This window comes from Cebus imitator, unplaced genomic scaffold (assembly GCF_001604975.1).
Source record: "Cebus imitator isolate Cc_AM_T3 unplaced genomic scaffold, Cebus_imitator-1.0 Scaffold16, whole genome shotgun sequence".
Classification (NCBI taxonomy): Eukaryota; Metazoa; Chordata; class Mammalia; order Primates; family Cebidae; genus Cebus; species Cebus imitator.
Genome location: NW_016107331.1, coordinates 1,292,954 through 1,311,347, shown reverse-complemented (window position 1 = coordinate 1,311,347; position 18,394 = coordinate 1,292,954). Strand labels below are relative to the sequence as shown.

Sequence of the window (18,394 nt, the reverse complement as noted above, 5' to 3'; positions counted from 1 at the left end):
AAAAATAGAGAAATTGAATAGACATTTCTCAAAAGAAGACATACAAATAGCAAGCTAGTATATGAAAAGCTCTCAACACCACCGATCATCACAGAAATGAAAATCAAAACTATAATGAGATACCATCTTACTTCAGTTAAAATGGCTTTTATCCAAAAGACAGGCAATAATAAATGCTAGTGAGGATGCAGAGAAACAGGAACACTCAAACATTGTTGGTGGGAATGTAAATTAGTACAACCACTATGGAGAGCAGTGTGAAAAAAACGACTAAAACAATAAAAATAGAACTACCATATGATCCAAGCAATCCCACTGCTAGGTATATACTCGAAAGAAGGGAAATCAGTATATGGAAGAGATATGTGTGCTCCCATGTTTACTGCAGCACTATGCACAACAGCCAAGATTTGGGAGCAACCAGGTGACTGTCAGCAGACAAATGGGTAAAGAAAATGTGGTACATATATACAATGGAGTAGCATTCTGCCATAAAAAGGAATGAGATCCTGTCATTTGCAACAACATGAATGGAAATGGAGGTCATTACGTTACATGAAATAAGCCAGGCACAAAAAGATAAACTTTGCATGTTCTCACCTACTTGTGGGAGCTAAAAATTAAAACAACTGAACTCATGGACATAGAGAATAGAAAGACGGTTACCTGAGCCTGAGAAGGGAACTGGGGATGGTTAATGGGTACAAAAAGAAAATAGAATGAGACTTAGTATTTTATAGTGCAACAGGGTGACTACAGTCTAAAATCATTTAATTGTACATTTAAAAATAACTAAAAGAGTATAATTGGATTATTTGTAACACAAAGGATAAATGCTTGAGAAGGTAGATACCCCATTTACCCTGATGTGACTATTATGCATTACATGCCTGTATGAAAATATCTCAGGTAACCCATAAAGATATACACCTATTATGTACCTACAAAAAAAAAAATTTAACCATGCCTGGCTAATTTTTGTATTTTTATAGAGACAGGGTTTCACCATGTTGCTCAGGCTGGTCTCGAACTCCTGACCTCGTGATCCACCTGCCTTAACCTCCCAAAGTGCTGGGATTACAGGCATGAGCCACCACTCCCAACCACAGAAAAAATTTTTAAATTAAAATATTAAAAGAATAACTTCCACTTATAGAGAGCCTTCTACAGCAAGTACTATTTCAGGTGCTTTATCTATATTAACTTATTTAATCCCTACAACAACCCTATGAGGTAAGCAAGCTTAATACCCCCATTATAAAGAAAAGGACACTGAAAGACACACAGTAGATAATCTATTCAAAGTCACTAAGAGGAAGAGCTAGTTTTCCAATGCAAACCCTAAGTCACAAGAGTCTACACTGTTTGACCCGCTAACTTTTGAATTTCATGTACTCCATTCTGTCCACAGATATAAATTAGCTGTAGGAACTCCACAGAAATGCAGATTTAACTTTTGACTTTGCTTAGTCCAATATGCAAATAAAGTGAAAATGATCAAAGATACAAAACAAAAAAAGTTCAAAGGACAAAAAATTACACATGGTCAGTAAACATAGGAAAAATTTTTCACAATGCTAACTAGAGAAATTCAAATTAAAACAAGACAAAAGCAGGCATTAAATTTGGTAAAAACCCACATAAAACACCCAAATTATCTTTGACATGCCGAATTCAAGCTTTTATCTCATGTGATGAAAAAACATTTAGGAGTATCAGCAGGCAATGAATGCTGCTTGCCAAACAAAAATTCACTTTTGGCAATGTCTGTCATTACGAAATACTTTGATATTTTATTGAATTTTGCCTTCGTTATTTTATAAAATTAAGTGGAAAACAGAAAAATGAATGTGTTGATAAAATTGACTTTAGACTCAATCTAAATTAATAAAACACACACCAAGTTAATAGGAAGAAAACTAAACTAAATCAAAGACAGGAAATACTGAAAACACAATATAGAAACCTACCTTCAAAATTTTTTTCAAGATTTTATTAATTTTTTTAGTTCTGTAAAAGCAGCATTCCTTATAAGTTTACTGTTTGCCTTTTAATTATTCAAGTTTGAACACATGGTCAGAAAAGGATTAAAATCAAAATAAAGAGATTCGATGCAAAATTTTTCATCTATGTGACTGTGAGAGATTAAATGATCACCCTAATGTGGGCAAAGGTTCAAAGAACCCTCCTAGACTATACTGGTGGAAGTATAAATTGATATTACCATTTTTAGCAAGCAATCAAGAGCTTTATAAACATTCATACCCTCTGATCCAGTTAATTCCATTTTCAGGAATTTATCTTAAGGAAATAATCAGAAATGCACACAAATATTTCTATATATGGATATTCATCATAACAATATTTGAAATACTGATAAAAAGGAATATAATAAAAACAGAATAGATAAATTACAATACACTTATATGACAATGTTGTGCACTTATTTTAAGAGTATCTACTGAAATATTAGAGGAAAAAATGATGCTCACTAGGATTGGCTTCAAAGCCAAAACTCTAGGGAGAAATAAAAGGAGAGAGTGTAGAAAATTAGACTGGTTCTGAGAAATGCTGAAGCTGGTTGATAGAATCATAGGAGTTCACGACACTATTCTGTATAACTCTGTGTATGTCTAAAATTTTCTGCAATAAAGTTCTTAAAAATGGGGAACTTTAAAGTAAAAAAAAAAAAAACAAGATACAAAAATGATTTTGCAGCACAAATACAAGTTCACAAATGGAAAAAAAAAAGTGACATACACACATGGAAATAACATGTCAAAATGTTTAACAGTCATTTCTCTGGGTTATAGAATTCGACATGACTTTTATCTTTTTTTTGTAACTCCTAATTTCTTCTAAATAAACATATATTAGTTTTATAATTAGAAAAACAAATTATGAAAGCTACTTTGAAAGAAATCAAATTCAAATGAAAATGAACAAAACACTAAGGACAAAGAAACATATGGAACTTCATTTAATCAGTTTCCTTTTCTTTTTTTTTTTTTTTTTTGAGACAGAGTCTTGTTCTTTTGCCCAGGCTGGAGTCAAGTGGTGCAATCTCGGCTCATTGCAACGTCTGCCTCCTGGGTTCAAGCAATTATTCTGCTCAGCCTCTGAAGTAGCTGGGATTGGAAGTGTCTGCCACCAAGCCCAGCTAATTTTTGTATTTTTTTTTAGAACCGCATTTTGCCATGTTAGCCAGGCTGGTCTTGAACTCCTGACCTCAGGTGATCAATTCACCTCGGTCTCTCAAAGTGCTAGAATTATAGGTGTGAGCAACCGTGCATGGCCTTGATTTTCTAAACGATTTGTCCACTTACTAAATGAAATCCTAAAGGGCTTCTCTGCCTAGTCCAAAGTCCAAATTCCCCAGTATATAGTCTATTTCACTGAAGCCACAGCACACTTTTCTGGTCTCTTTCCCATCACACTCCTCCAGATGGCAGTACAGAATCTTTCCAACAAGGCACCATCTTGTTTGGCACTTAATATATCATGCCTTGAAGTCCAGTTAGGTATGCACACATCTGCCTCTCCTGGGGTAAACTCTGCCAGACACACATCATAACCACATCTTCTTCCTCTGTATGCACAGTGCCTAGCACACTGCTTCATAAATAAGTGGTCTAATCTTAGATCTAGTAAATAAAACCACTGGACACAGCCATGAATTGAAACTTGCAGCACAAAGAATTTCCAAAGTTACGTAAACTTTGTAACAAGTGAACTCTATCTCCAGAAACTGAAGATTACCAATAATATCATTAAATATCATAAACCCCATAATTACCAAATAATATCACTAAATAATATCAGAAACCTCTTTAAAACGGCTGCCTTCTAAAGTCCTATATTAAGGTGATAGTATGAGTAGTGGTGTTTCTTTTATTTGTTTGTTTTTTAGATATGGGGTCTCACATTAGTTGCCCAGGCTGGTCTCAAATTCCTGGGCTCAAGCAATCCTTCTTCCTCATCCTCCCGAGTTGCTGGGATTACAGGTATGTGCCACCATGCCCAGTTTTGTTATTTTACTTTTTTTCTTAATTTCCACTACCATGGTGGAAATATAATTTTTGTAAGTAAAACCTATTTTCAGCAATTTTAGTTAGTATTGGTTTAGGAATTAAACCTAAGTTTCAGAATTGGTATTATTTCCCAGTGATGTGCCAACTTACCTAACAGATGTGGCTCTGTGGATGAGCATCTCTGTTTGTTCGGACAAGGCCGATGGAAGCAGCAGCTCTACCGGCTGCAGGCTTGACATCCGGGTTTCTAGCTCTGAACGAGAAGCAGAGTCCTGGAAGCTATCAAACACAACCTCGCCTGTGGCAGGCTGCACTCCCTAAAAATAAATACAAATATAATATTACAGAAAAAATGTATTTTCCCAGTTATAGCTCTTACACAGCATAAACATGAAAAAAGTAAAGATGATACACTCAGGAGTATATATGTACTCTATTTTTAAAGCATTAGAAACCTGTCTGCTTTTCAAGATTCCTATACAGTCAGACTCACAGATAACTAAACCATGCTACAAATTAGATTTCTGAGAGCCACCCTGAGTACACGCCCTGGAGCTAATATACCTAGCAGGGTGACAGTGGCAAGTTACCAAATACTGTCAGGCCTCAGTTTCTTCCTCTGTAAATGGAACCAAACCAGCCTACTTCTCTTATAAAGCTATTATAGGGATCAAATCATAAAATAAACAGGAATTATTTGTGACTCTAAAGCACTGTACAAATAGTAGTTATCACTCAAAGTTACAAGTGATATGGTCCTAGTAACCATATCACCAGAACAGTAGTAAATTACTACTTCATATACCAAAGTAACACAAAAAAAGTACACTTTACCAAACTCTGAATGAACCCCAAGTAGACAGTCTATCCAGTGGAATGGCCATGCCAACTTGAAGCTACTCTCTAACATCCCAAGCCAATAACAGCAAAGATAAACTGGAAAAGATCATGGTTTGGAGAAGTGATGGGAAGTTACTTAGCCAAGGAACAGAGTAGCCAAGATTCAAACCCAAGAAATCTGACTACTCCCCAGTCCACACTGTTAGCCACTACAGATGCTTATGAAAAGCAATGGGGCTAGTTACAGACTGCATTAGCTAAAAAGAGGAAACATCACCAATCCCTATGTTCATGTACTATTGATGAAAAGCCACTTCTGACAATAGCAAGGCATTATCTAGCAAAGTTGTAGTATCCATATCCTATAACTTAGTAATTCCTCCCCCAGGGATATACTCTTGAGAAACTCAGGCATTTGTATACAAGACATACAAAAATATTTATAGCAGCATTCTCTGTACAACCGTAAACTAGAAAGAACCCACACGTCCATCAACAGAGGAATGAAAAAACTGTAGAACATAAAATGAAAAAGGACAAGGCGATGAGAGAACTACAGCGACACATGCAAATAAATCTCACAATCAAAATGATAAACAAAAGGAGCAAACCCCAAAAGAATACACATACTATATTTACACTTGTATGAAAAGTTTAAGAGGGTATGACAGAAACTAAAACCTCTATATTAAAAGTCTAGATTACAAGTCACCTCTGGAGGGAAGGGACACCCGGGGATGTTACGGGTTATAGGCAGTGCTATGGTTCCTCAAACTGTAATTAAGTATCTTTCTTAATTCTAGCCCAAAGGTTTTCTCTAGAGCCTAGACAGATGGACTATTCAGTACATAAGCATACACACATAAATTTATATACCAATCCACAAACCAAGCATTTATAAAAACCACGTACAGATGTTAAAGTAACAAATTTTTCAGTCAGCCAAATTCCTTTTTTCTTTATTTAATCAGAAAAATGGTCTACACTATAATATATGCAACTTCTATCACCCTGTGTGATATGTGACACACTGAGAAACTTAAAAACTGTGTGTATAAAACTGCACTGCCCAGACTGAAGGCAGACAGCCTGACTGCAGTGGTACTACAACAGCAAAGCCCTTACTTTCCGACTAACTACCAATACTCAAAAGGTGACTCCCAGGTAGTGACTGGGGAATGGGTGACACCCAACGTGGCAGGGAAAATAGTGTTGAGGGTCAAGGAAGGTAAGATCAATTTCAGCCACATTGAGTTTGAGCAGCCACAATAAATTCTAAGTGTCTTTGTTCAATAAAAACATGGATGCAGGAGCCCGGAGCTCAGGAGAGGTACAGCCTGGACCCAGAACTTAGGACGTCGTCAGGCCAAAAGTGGTTGCTGAAGTGTAGGACAGCCTCCAAGAAAATGCTTGAAGGGCAATCAGCCGTTTTCATTTTTCTGAGTCCCAGTTTGCACACATGGTTAAAATCTGGCGGTAGGCCAGATGGTATTTCTAAATCCACTAAGCAGGAATTATATACTATCAACTCTGTTCTTTAGACTGAGTTTTAGGTAAATACAAAATAGCATATTACATATATTAAAGCTAAAAGTAAATAACTTTACTATTTGTAGATAGATCCAACTGCCTGTGGCTAGATAAAAAGTGATTCTCAAGGATAAAAATATCATTTAGAGCTGTCTAACATCAACAAGAATGCTAACTCTCTGAAAGAAGGGCTTATTGGTTAAGCAAATGTCAAGTTAACACAGAGTTACACAGTCAGAATAAGGTATTAAAAAGCACACTGGAGACATTCGGGTTGTAAGAACTTTTGTTGATACTGCCACTGACTGCAAACATTAGAAAAAAGCAAAGAGAATTACTTTTTACTTGGACAGAGTTCTATTTGTGCTTAACTTATAACCGAAAAGGGTTGTCTCAGTGTTCTGAAGGACCTTAAAAAGTCTAAGACTTTTAGCAGAGTCCAGGTAAGTCTGTAAATGGGAAAATTTATTCATAAACTGCCAGAAGATCAATAAAACAATGACTTGGCTGGGCACAGTGGCTTATACCTATAATCCCAATACTTTGGGAGGCCAAGACGGGCGGATCACCTGAGGTCAGGAGTTAACACCAGCCTGGCCAACATAGTGAAGCCCCATCTCCAATAAAAATACAAAAATTAGCTGGTGTGGTGATGGGCACCTATAGTCCCAGCTACTCAGGAGGCTGAGGCAGGAGAATCACTTAAACCTGGGAGGCAGAGGTTGCAGTGAGTTGAGATAGCGCCATTGCACTCCAGCCTGGGTGACAAGAGTGAAACTTCATCTCAAATAAATAAATAAACAAAACTATGAGTCACAAATTACTTTTATTTAGAAAACTGATTGCAAATATTCCTAATATTAACTTAGTGTCGTATTTAATATCTGCCAATTATCACTTCTCTTTAACTATCCCTTCCTCCAAATCTAGATATAATACCAGTCATTCATGTTTAATTTCAAACCCCTAGAGGAAACTTATAAAACACTTTCTCACCCATGTTTGTGGTGGCTTCATGTTTTATTCTGCTATCTGTACAATGTTCACATGCATGTCTGTCATTGTGTCTATCTTCAACCTTAAAATCCCAGGGCACATGGACCAAAACCATCTGGATCTCTCCGTAGCATAGAGTATTGATATGGTTTGGCTGTGTCCCCACCCAAATCTAATGCGAATTGTAATCCCCAGTGCTGAGGGAGAGACCTGGTGGGAGGTGATTAGATCATGGGGCCAGATTTCTCCCTTGTTATTCTCATGATAGTTCGTTCTCACAAGATCTGGTTGTTTAAATGTGTGTAGCACGTCCCCCTTCACTCTCTCTCCTGCTGTCTTATGAAGATGTCCTTACTTTCCCTTTGCATTCCACCATGATTTTAAGTTTCCTGAGGCCTCCCCAGCCATGCTTCCTGTACAGCCTATGAAACCATGAGCCAATTAACCCTCTTTTTTTTTTTTATAAATTACCCAGTCTCAGGTGGTTCTTTATAGCAATGTGAGAATGGACTAATACAAGTACCAAGTAGCTATGAGAAAATTGTAACTAGTAATTTAACATATAATATTGTGAGAAAAATGTTTTTCTAGTACAGTTACCTGAAGGCACACTTCATCAGATGTCCTCATTATAAACCATACATGATGGCTCATATTTAGAGATACCATGAACATCTAACATTTGTTCCTCACCTGCAAAGTACTTACCACAATGCCAATAAAAACGTTTCCCTTTTTTTTGTCCCTAACATTTTCGTTATTTTCAGAGATGCACAGAAGATAGCTGGTAGAAGTATCGGTCATTATCTCGTCAACATTTACAGCATCATCCAGCTTGATTAGGGGATTCACATTTAATAATAATTAAAGAAAAATAATTATTTTTATATGCTAAATTTTAAATGCTAATATGCTAAATTTTCAATAATATTAACTATTTTCTCCTTTAAAATAATGGTTCACAGCCAGGCACAGTGGCTCACACCTATAATTCCAGTACTTTAGAAGGCCAAGGTGGTAGGATCACTTAAGGCCAGGAGTTTGAAACAAACCTGGGCAACATAGCAAGATCCTGTCTCTACAAAATAAAAAACTAAAAATAAATAAATAATAAAGTGATGATTAATTTCACGCAGTACTTTCACTCTTTGCAAAAATCTTCTGCCCAGCATTCATTCTTCTGATTTATTTGAATTACAGTCGCATGCCTTATCTTTCCTAAAATATAAAGATCATGAAGACAGATAACCAGTATCTTCTCACTTCCAAAGGGCTTAGGAGAATACATCAGACCCTATGGAGGCCCAAATTTCAACCCACTTCTTCACTTGGATGATGCTGAGACTTGAATACTTAACAATCCCATAATGCTTAATTCCACAATTCAAAGTGTAAATACACTAAAATAGCGTAAATTATTTTCCTCTTTTAATGTGCCTAAAGCTCCCAGAAAGAGCAAGAAAATTTTTTAAAGACATGAGAAAGAAAACAAAAACATACATGTATAAAATGAGTCCATTAACTAAATCTCAGGGATGAAAACTGATTTGGGGCAAAGTCTGGGCACACCTTTGGAACTCGGGACATAGGAGCCATAAAAGCAGCAAAGGAAAAGCAGGGAGGGGGACTGTACTAGGAATGGGCTTCAAATAAGAGACTCAAGCTTAGGCAAAAGAAAAAACAAAAATACCATGTTCTTATAGCCTGATCGGCTTAGAACACACAAAGCTGTAAATAGTTTTGAGTCCATTTTGAGTGACAGCTGTTCCTTACTGATGGTATTCATGGAACAAAACAATCCTTAGAATTTAGGCAGAAGCTAAGCAGGTCGTTAAATAAGTAGCTCTGTAATCAACCATAACAGAAATAATATGTTCACACAGTATCATTTAAGGCCTTCTTATACCTCCATTTTTTTATTATCAGAGAACTCATTGCACCCCATAGTAAATTTTTTAAATGCACCCTGATATAATTTTAAATATTTTGGCTTTTGAAACTGACAGATTTCTATGACTTTGCTTTTGAAATTATTTGGCTTCAAATAACACAATGAATTTATGAATGACCATAAATTTAGGGGCAATCATTATGCACATTAAAAATTCTTCTAAATGAGAAAACTTCACCTACAAACCATTTTCAAAAGTATTAAAATTTTTGTGAAGTTAACAATTGATGAAGATGGCCTACCAATATATTTTATAAGCATTTAACTCTGTCTTAATTCTGACTTCAGCAGTTTCCTTCTCACATTTTGAATTTTTTTTTTTTTTTTGAGAGTCTCACTCCTGTCACCCCGGCTGGAATGCAGTGGCATGATCATAACCCACTTCAGCCTTGACTTCCTAGGCTGACATGATTGTCCCACCTCAGCCCCCCAAGTAGCTGGGACTACAGGCAAGTCCCAACATGCCCAGCTAATTTTTTATATTTTTGGTAGAGATTGGGTTTTGTCATGTTGCCCTGGCTGGTCTCAAACTCCTGGGCTCAAGCAATCTTCCCATCTCAGCCTCCCAAAGGGCTGGGATTACAGACATGAGCCACCGCACCTGGCTTCAATAGTTATTTCTTAGGTCTCACTTTGGAAAGAGCCTGAAGAGCTTGTAAGCCCTAAGCACCTAACTACTAACCACAAATAAGCTAAGGAAGATATAATTTCAAATCAGTTACTAACCTGACATCATCTTTTACTAGGATTCCTTTTTTTCTTGCTCTTCAAGTATGATGAACTTCCCTTTTACTATGACATTTGAAAAGATGCTTGTTTCTAGCCACTAACAATCCTTCCCTCTTGAGGAGCACACCCAATCAAGGGTTTACCATAATGCCTCCCAGCTCATTTAAAAAGTTCCCAAAGAGCAACCAAAGGGGAAAAAAAAAAAATCTGCCAGCTTCAGACAAAGCCCTTGTACCATTTAAGAGGAAAATTCCTGTTCAAAAAGGATATCTTCTCCAATGAGCGTAGATTTTGTATAAAGGGCAGTCAATTTCCGAGAAAAGAGTGAACTTCTGTTGTCTCCAATGGCCTTTAATGCTGCAGTTTCAGTTTGCTTCACAACACCCACCTTCAACAAAAATAAGAAATATTGATATAAAATGATAAAATAAATCACTTGCAAAAACTCATTTCAAAATGTTTAAAGGTCATTTCTGAAATGTTTAAAATAATCAGTCCACAATGTTCAGATGTAGGGCTTAAAGGAATTGACAAGAGTGGATAAATCGCTAAGAAACACTATCATAGAGTTTAAAAATTTACTCTATAATATCTGACAATATGTTAAAAACTCATAAATATATAATGCTAATAATTATGAAACACTTTCAGTTCTCTAAAATGCAAAATTCTAAACCAATCGCCTTCCTACCACCTTACAAAACACATTTGCACTCTGTGGAAGAGAATCCCAATTTCCTTTTCCCACAAGTTAAAGCCAAAGCTGACCTTATATCCTTTTGCCACCAGGCGGCGCACATGAACAAACAGTCTGTGAGTAGGTATACTTGCTGTCATAAAGTTGTGATCTAAATGGCAATAAATATTGAGCTCCCGGGCTGCAATCTAAAAAATGAAAAAAGAAAATATCAATACATTTGTATTTTAAGATTCCCTAGGTGGGTTTGTTCACTTTGTTAAAAATTCATCAAGGTATAGATTTAGGATTTGTACATTTATCTAAATGTGTAGTATGTCAATAAAAAGTTTAAAAAACATTCCCTGTATAGAAGCCTATATGGTTTAATGTATTTTGGGCAGTTCCAGTGGCCTAACTTCAGTATCAACAGCTGTATTTATAAAAGACTCAGAAAAATACTACAGGTCTTCTATGTCCTTAGAGGTTTCTCTACACAAAGACTATCCAATACAGAGAGCATGAGACTGTAAAAGAGTAAGAATTTGCTACATGGCAAGTGCAAATGACTGACACTTAGAAAACACTACAGAGTTTGCAGAAATGATTAACCCATCTGGACAGAGAAATGGTTGAAAAAGTAAAAAGAGAAGCCCCAGACTGGCTAATTAATGATGAATGCCTGATAGAAACATAGAACCATGCAGCCCCATCTGATTCCCTGATTTCTTCTAGAAAGCACCATGGCTTAGATATTGCCCACTGGAGTCATGGAACTTGAATTCCAACATTCTCACTCCCTGACCTCACCCCATCTCTGAACTGTATTAGTCCCTCACAGAAGGGCAGGAAGACATCAGCCTTTATGGTGTTCAGGCCTGAATTTACCATTTAACCTACACAGTTTCTCTCCTTCACCTAGAGGATGCCAAACTACATATTCATTTCTGCCCTCAGAAAACATGGTGACACAATTTCAGAGTCTAATTTAATGTCACAGAACACAGCATAACGCATCTGACTTAGAGAACACCGCTTGCCTGCCACAAAGGACTCAGGAAACTTGAAGAAAAATGTTGGCCAAGGGTTTACTTCCCATCCACAGGGCACAGACATGCTACTTCATCACTCTCTGGTGTACAATCCAACCAGGTCTCAAACTATGGAATCATCCCACGCATTCATGACTTCCAACAAAGGTGTCATCAGCAGTCCTTTCCCTAAGCTTGCCCATGAAACGCTCAAATTTCATTTTCAACCTTCTTGACTAGGGCCTATAAAAAATATTTAAACATTAACTACAATCCCAATTTTCTTTTCCGAGACGGAGCCTTGCTGTGTCACCCAGGCTGGAGTGCACTAGCAGAATTTTGTCTTACTGCAACCTCCGGCTCCCCAGTTCAAGAGATTCTCCTGCCTCAGCCTCCTGAGGAGCTGGGACTGAAGGCATACACCACCATGCCTGGCTAATATTTTTTATATTTTCAATTGATGCAGGGTTTCACCATGTTGGCCAGGCTGGCCTCAAACTCCTGACCTCAAGTGATCCATCCATGTCACCCTCCCAAAGGGCTGGGATTACAAGTGTGAGCCACCTGGCACAATCCCAATTTAGACTAAGACACCAACATGACTGATACACAAAGAAATCCGTAAAACTTCAAACAACTTCTGGTAGTAGCTGGCAAGTTCATGTGTTCTTCCACTGAGAACTAACTTTGTTCCTGGCTATGAAAATTCCTAAATTAAGGGTAAACAGAGGAACTTCTATACATCTGAAAAATTTTTTCTTGCTTGAGTCTTCATTAAAAAACATATTTCATGATTATGGTTCATTCGCTAACTGATTCACCCAATAAACTTTGGATGGATAAAAAGTACTGGCCTAGTATCACGGAGAATAAGCACTAGCATTCCAATAGAGACCTCTCACATTTCCCCCACCAAGTCTGGTTCCCACCAGGTTTCTTGTGTTCACTTTTAGTTTTTACTTTAAATAACAGTATTTTTTTAAAAGTGATTAATCAAATCAGCTTTTACATAAGGTTGGAAAACGAAACAAAAATATTGAGAAATATCTAAGGCTAGACAAGAAAAACAAAATAGTGCCTGAAAAACAAGACTCACCTCTGCATCTTCCCCAAAGAATCTGTACTTATATCCACATTCCACACACAAAACTGCATCTTTGTGCTGCTGCTTCATTTCTATGTATTGTAATTCTAGCGGCGTATAGATGCTTTTGGACCGTTTGTTAGCTGGTTTAGAATCAGTTTTCTGTAAATTTTCATCACTTGTATTTGATGATCCAAAATGACTGAGATCACAAAGTGTTGTGTCCTGGCAACCAAAAGATTTATAAAGTTTTAAAATATTAACAATAATAATAAGTTCCCAGAGACAGAAAATGCAAATCTGGCAAAAAGCTAACACTTGGTGAATCTAGGTGAAAAGTTTATAGAAGCACCTTGTAGCATTCAGGCAAATTGTCCATAGGTTACAAATATTTTCAAAGTAAAAGGTTAAAAAAATTATGAGCCCACTAAGCTCTCATATAATTTTTATGCAAATTTTGAAAGTCTAAATAGCTTAATGTTTTATGTGTGTCTTTTAAATTTGGTTTCATTAACTCTATTAATATTTCTTTTAATATTTATTCTCAGGTGTGTAATGCACAAAAAGCCAATGGGGGCAAATCTGGCTCTCTCTCAGGAGTAGGGCAAAACAGCTCTGAGCAAAGCATGCCAACAGATAAAGCTGCACTTAATGTTTTATACTTCCAAGCACACTGTAAAAGACAGCACATTCTATGAACTCTTATTCCAAGAAAGAACCATGATTCTTTTGGTAAATAAACATGGGAAAGAGTTGTTAAAAAAAACATACAGCACAAGGCCACATTTTCAACATTAGTACTCATACTATTCTTACCTTCCTGTGATGAACCATTATTAATTGCAATTCACAGCTTAGGGAAAATTACGTGCTTATTAGACTTAACTTAGAAAAATGGAAATGAGACAAATTTATAGGCTAAATCCAACTTCTAATTAATTGCCACTCTGTCACTGCCAACTTCCAAAAATTTACACAGCTCCCCCTACAATCAAAAATATGGCCTAAAAGTCCTGTGACCAAAAAGAAGATGGGGGAGTAAAAGGAGAAAAATGGCCTAGGAACGGGAACCCCAATCCAAAAGAAAACCCAGAAACATGTACACTTTGTAGTTGCCAAATGTTTAAAACAATTCAGTTTCACCAGGACATTAAGTAAAGATATTAACTTTTCAAAAAAACCTCAATTTATTTGAATAGTGCAGGCCAGCAAACCTCCAAAGATCAGCAATAGGAAGACAGTAAGGTTTGGTGAGGTTGGCAAGAGAAATGCAGGTCATTATGAAGGCAGTGGCAGCACATCTGGAGCATCTGCTACCATAATGACAGCTGCAGTAGGAGAGGTGCAGCCAGGGCTGCATGTTCACAGAGCCAGCAAGAGCCGGGAATGGGTAGAAGCCTCACCCCCTTCTGCTATGGCAGGGCGAGAACCTTGTACTCCCCAGGCACAGCTGTGGGTGGCCAGCCATGGCTGCAAACCTGGACATCTCTGGGCTCTTGGGGGCTAGCAGCAGGCAGGAGCCCCACCCTCCTGGTACAGTTGCAGCTGCTCAAGCTGCATCTGTGGACCCCGGCATCTCTGCACTCTCAGGGACCCAGGAAGGAAACGTCCCTTCCCTCCACAGGCTCAGAAGTACCTGCTCCCACTGCCTGGCCTCTCCCAGCTCCCAGAACCCACTCTGCTCTCAGAGCAAAGTTGAGGCCAAGCCCAGGATTGTTGCAACCTGGCCAGGTGTGCACATGTTTAAGGCAGTGCTAACATGTCAACCCCCTGCTGCCTCACCCCCTCTGGACTTTGGGCACTGATGAGTACAGGAGGGAGGCTGAAGAGGGGGCTGAGGGCAGCTGAGGGCAGCTCAGAGCTGTCCTGCAGGTGCCCCTTGGCAAAAACAGCCTGGGTGCCATGGATTATAGCAGGAGGCAGACAGAGTCCTGGGCAGAAAGGGGCAGGTCGGGGTGAAGACCTCCTTCAAGCCAGGAACAGCCTGAAGCCCGGGGACCAGGCTGAAGAACCAGAATTAGAACTTAAGGTGTTTTTTATGGGCTCGCCCATGGCAGCCCATGAACCAAGCAGCACACACTTCCTCCTCTCAAGCCCATACAAACCCAAGACTCAGCCAAACTTGAAGAGACAAGCAGACAACCTGCCTGCAGAGAGAAGCTGCCTGCTACAGGGTCTGCTCTCTGTGGAAGGCTGAACACTTGTCAGGGCGCCCTGCCTACAGAAAGGAGCTACCCACTGAAGGTCTCCCTTGAGATGTTCTGTCACTCAAGAAAGCTCCTCTTTGCCTTGTTCACCCTCCACTTGTTCACATACTTCATTCTTCCTGGACACAGGACAAGAACTTGGGACCCACTGAATGGCAGGGCTAAAAAAGCTGTAACAAAAACCGGCTTGAAACACATTCCTTGCTTGCCACATTGCGGCAAGAAGGAGAAAAGAGCTGTAGCCCTGCAGGGAGCCTAGACCTAGGAGATCCCTGAGCCAGGTCTATGACACCCTCTCTGGGGCTGTGCAGTTCCTGGCATCTCCAAGCTTCCAGGTGCCAGCCTTGGAAGCTACTTGCGGTACGCCTTGGTTCAGCCCTTATCCATCCTGGCACCTGGAGCTGCCTGCCCCACTAAAGCTGGCATGCCTGGCTGTGCACGTGGCCAGGCCCCGTGCTCACTCGCTCACATACCCGTCACCACTCTGCTCCAGGCTCACCCTTGGCAGCCATGAGATTCAGGCCAAAAGCACAAGACGAACACAGCCTGCCAGGCCGAATGGGCAGAATAAGCCCACCTGGCCCAAGGAAAAACTCAGGCAAAGGACCCACTAGTCACAAAGGTTTACAGCTGGTGAAGTGAGACCCCAAGGATCGCATAACAATTACCCTAGACCTGAGAATGCATTTGCTTTTAATGTTGATGGGTTTACTATTTTGTTACTGTAATTTTTTTTTTGTCCCCCAGGTTGGAGTGCAGTGGCACAATCTCAGCTCATTGTAACTTCTGCATCCCGGGTTCAAGTGATTCTCCTGCCTCAGCCTCCTGAGTAGCTGGGACTACAGAGACATGCCACCACACTCAGCTAATTTTTGTATTTTTAGTAGAAACAGGGTTTTACTATGTTGGCCAGGCTGGTCTTGAACTCCCGACCTCATGATCTGCCCGCCTCAGCCTCCCAAGTGCTGGGATTACAGGCGTGAGCCACCACGCCCAGCCAGAAAATATATTTCTTATATTTTAAAAGCTTATTCTTACTTTATACTTTATTCATTTAGGAAAGAGATAAGCTTCCAAAGAAAAGTTTTATCCTTATAGGATGTTAACAATTAAATCAATCTAAATTTTTGAATATTAAGCAACCTTTTTTTAACTTTCATTTTAAGTTCAAAGGTACATGTGCAGGTTTCTTATATAGGTAAACTTGCGTCATGAGGTTTGTTGTACAGATTAACACCTGGGTCACAAAATAAGCAACTTTAAAAAAAATGCTTTGGGTGGAAATACTTATCAGATACATTACATTCTATTTCATATTCCCAGAGACAATATGCTGAAGTCAATTTAACCTTGTCTGGACAATTCAGAGTGATCAGAATGTATTTCAAAACCTGTTGAGAGTTACGGTGTTGCTGGCCCCACCCTAATGGTCCTGGACCATGGGGCATTTATGTTCATTCAGTAGCTCTTTGCCATTCATCCATGTCTTTCCATGCCATCAAACGACTTATCACTTGTAATAATAGCATTGCTTCTAGGTGCCCCCTCTATATGGTAACTTCTAATTTCCTGTGATGTGGAAATGCCAAGTTGGTCACTGTATGTATAAAGCAGTAATGGATACGTTCTTCTAAGACCTTGGTGTAAATGCTCCCAACAATAAAGTGAGCTTTAATGGATAAACTTTATGACTTATATGCTTAATAACCATTATACTGAGGTGAACTGCTTCTAAGTATTAAAGGAGACTAAAAACAAAAACACCTTTTTTTCCTGATGATCTAAGATGAGTCAACCAATATTAGCCTGTCTGAGGGAGGAGTTCATGGATCTGGACTTTGTGGGAAAGGTGTGAACTCTTGAAAATTATAGGCAAAATTTTGTTGGCTTCAGAATTTTTCTGAGGAAAAAGGCCAACAGCTTTCATTAGAATTTCAATTACTCAAATATATGTAAATACACACACACACACACACACACACACACACACACATATATAGAACCATTTCTCTAATTTCATGGTTGTCAACCATGACTACATATAAATGACCATTTTTCCTTTAGTCCTACCTCCTCTGGAGGTTAAGGTGGGAGGACTGCTTGAGCCCAGGAGCTTGAGACTACAGTGAACTGTAATCACACCACTGCACTCTAGCCTGGGCAACACAGCGAGACCCCATCTATAAAAATAAAATATAAAATAAAATGCAAGCTTTTTAAAAATATCCATGCCCATTTCTCAGTGAAAACCAATTAAATTAGATTCTGATGAAAGGTTCTTAATGGCAATTTTTATTTCAAGTTCTCCAGGTGATTCCAATGGAAAGCTAAGGTTGAGAACCAATCACTATTCTGAATTACAGATTTCAATAATGGATCATGAGTTAAATTCTCTAATTTTGCAAGATTAAAGTCTTTTGCAAGACCATGAAAAGTCTCAAAACAAATAGTGGACAAAGTAAAAAGCCCATGTTCATTCGGCTTACATTTGAATTTACTTTCTATCTTTCAAGCTTTCAACTAAAACCTCAAAACATCTAAGTTGCCCATCATGATTTTCCATGGTAATCATGGAAACTCTAAGAAGGACTGTAAGAAACTGTGCTTGTATTAATCATCAGTAAAGAATCCCTCCAAGTCAAGGGCTCCTGATCCAGGCAGTATCTCAGAATTATCTGGAAGACTTTTGCTTTCTTCTCAGACGAACCAATTAATCCTTCCCAAAACATAGTAAATCAGACTCTCCAGGGATGTAAAAAAGTTAACTAAAACACAAAAGCTCCCTCAGCTGATTCAGAACATCATTCAACTTTAGGAACCATTGCCATGAATGACCATGATATGCTTTCTGCATGTCAAAATTGTATTCATTCTTCAAGACCCATCTCAAATTTACCAGAGAACCTGACAGTACTTCAGAACCCACTATTCTAGGTAACAGGATACTCATCTATAGCAGTTACATACCTTTGGATTAATTTGACATTTCGAATCTTTAGAAGAAACTGCATTCTTTGCACGTAGAAGACTGATATCATCAAAATCAGTACATTTGGGCAGAACTGCAAATCTCTCCTGCAGAGATTCTGTCTGGACTCTATTTTGAGGAGGGGCAGAATCGCAGCAGAATTCTTTCAATTTTTCCAGAGACTTTAAAACATTCCTCGTCCTCAGACATTTCTTTGGCTCTTAGGTAGCAAATAAGAAGAAAATAGAACAATAGTATTTTGGTCTCATTATGTCAATTCATAACCAGCATAGAATTTTTTAAAGAGGTTGATTCCCACTAAAGCAACAAACCTAACTATAATGTGATTAA

General features: G+C 38.5%; 1 protein-coding gene across 5 annotated transcripts in view; it reads right to left on the bottom strand.

Moving 5' to 3' along the window:
• MSH3 (mutS homolog 3) overlaps positions 1-18,394 on the bottom strand; it is a 226,200-nt gene that overhangs the window by 197,469 nt on the left and 10,337 nt on the right. For 4 of the 5 annotated variants that reach the window (XM_017507523.2, XM_017507543.2, XM_017507530.2 and 1 more), the window contains exons 3-8: positions 18,043-18,263; positions 12,881-13,093; positions 10,846-10,962; positions 10,348-10,465; positions 8,106-8,251; positions 4,182-4,348 (exon numbers count right to left, since the gene is read on the bottom strand). In XM_017507523.2, coding sequence (XP_017363012.1) covers positions 4,182-4,348; positions 8,106-8,251; positions 10,348-10,465; positions 10,846-10,962; positions 12,881-13,093; positions 18,043-18,263 — 982 coding nt within the window. The remainder of the gene's footprint in view (positions 1-4,181; positions 4,349-8,105; positions 8,252-10,347; positions 10,466-10,845; positions 10,963-12,880; positions 13,094-18,042; positions 18,264-18,394) is intronic. The other variant, XM_037731100.1, reaches the window with a different exon arrangement.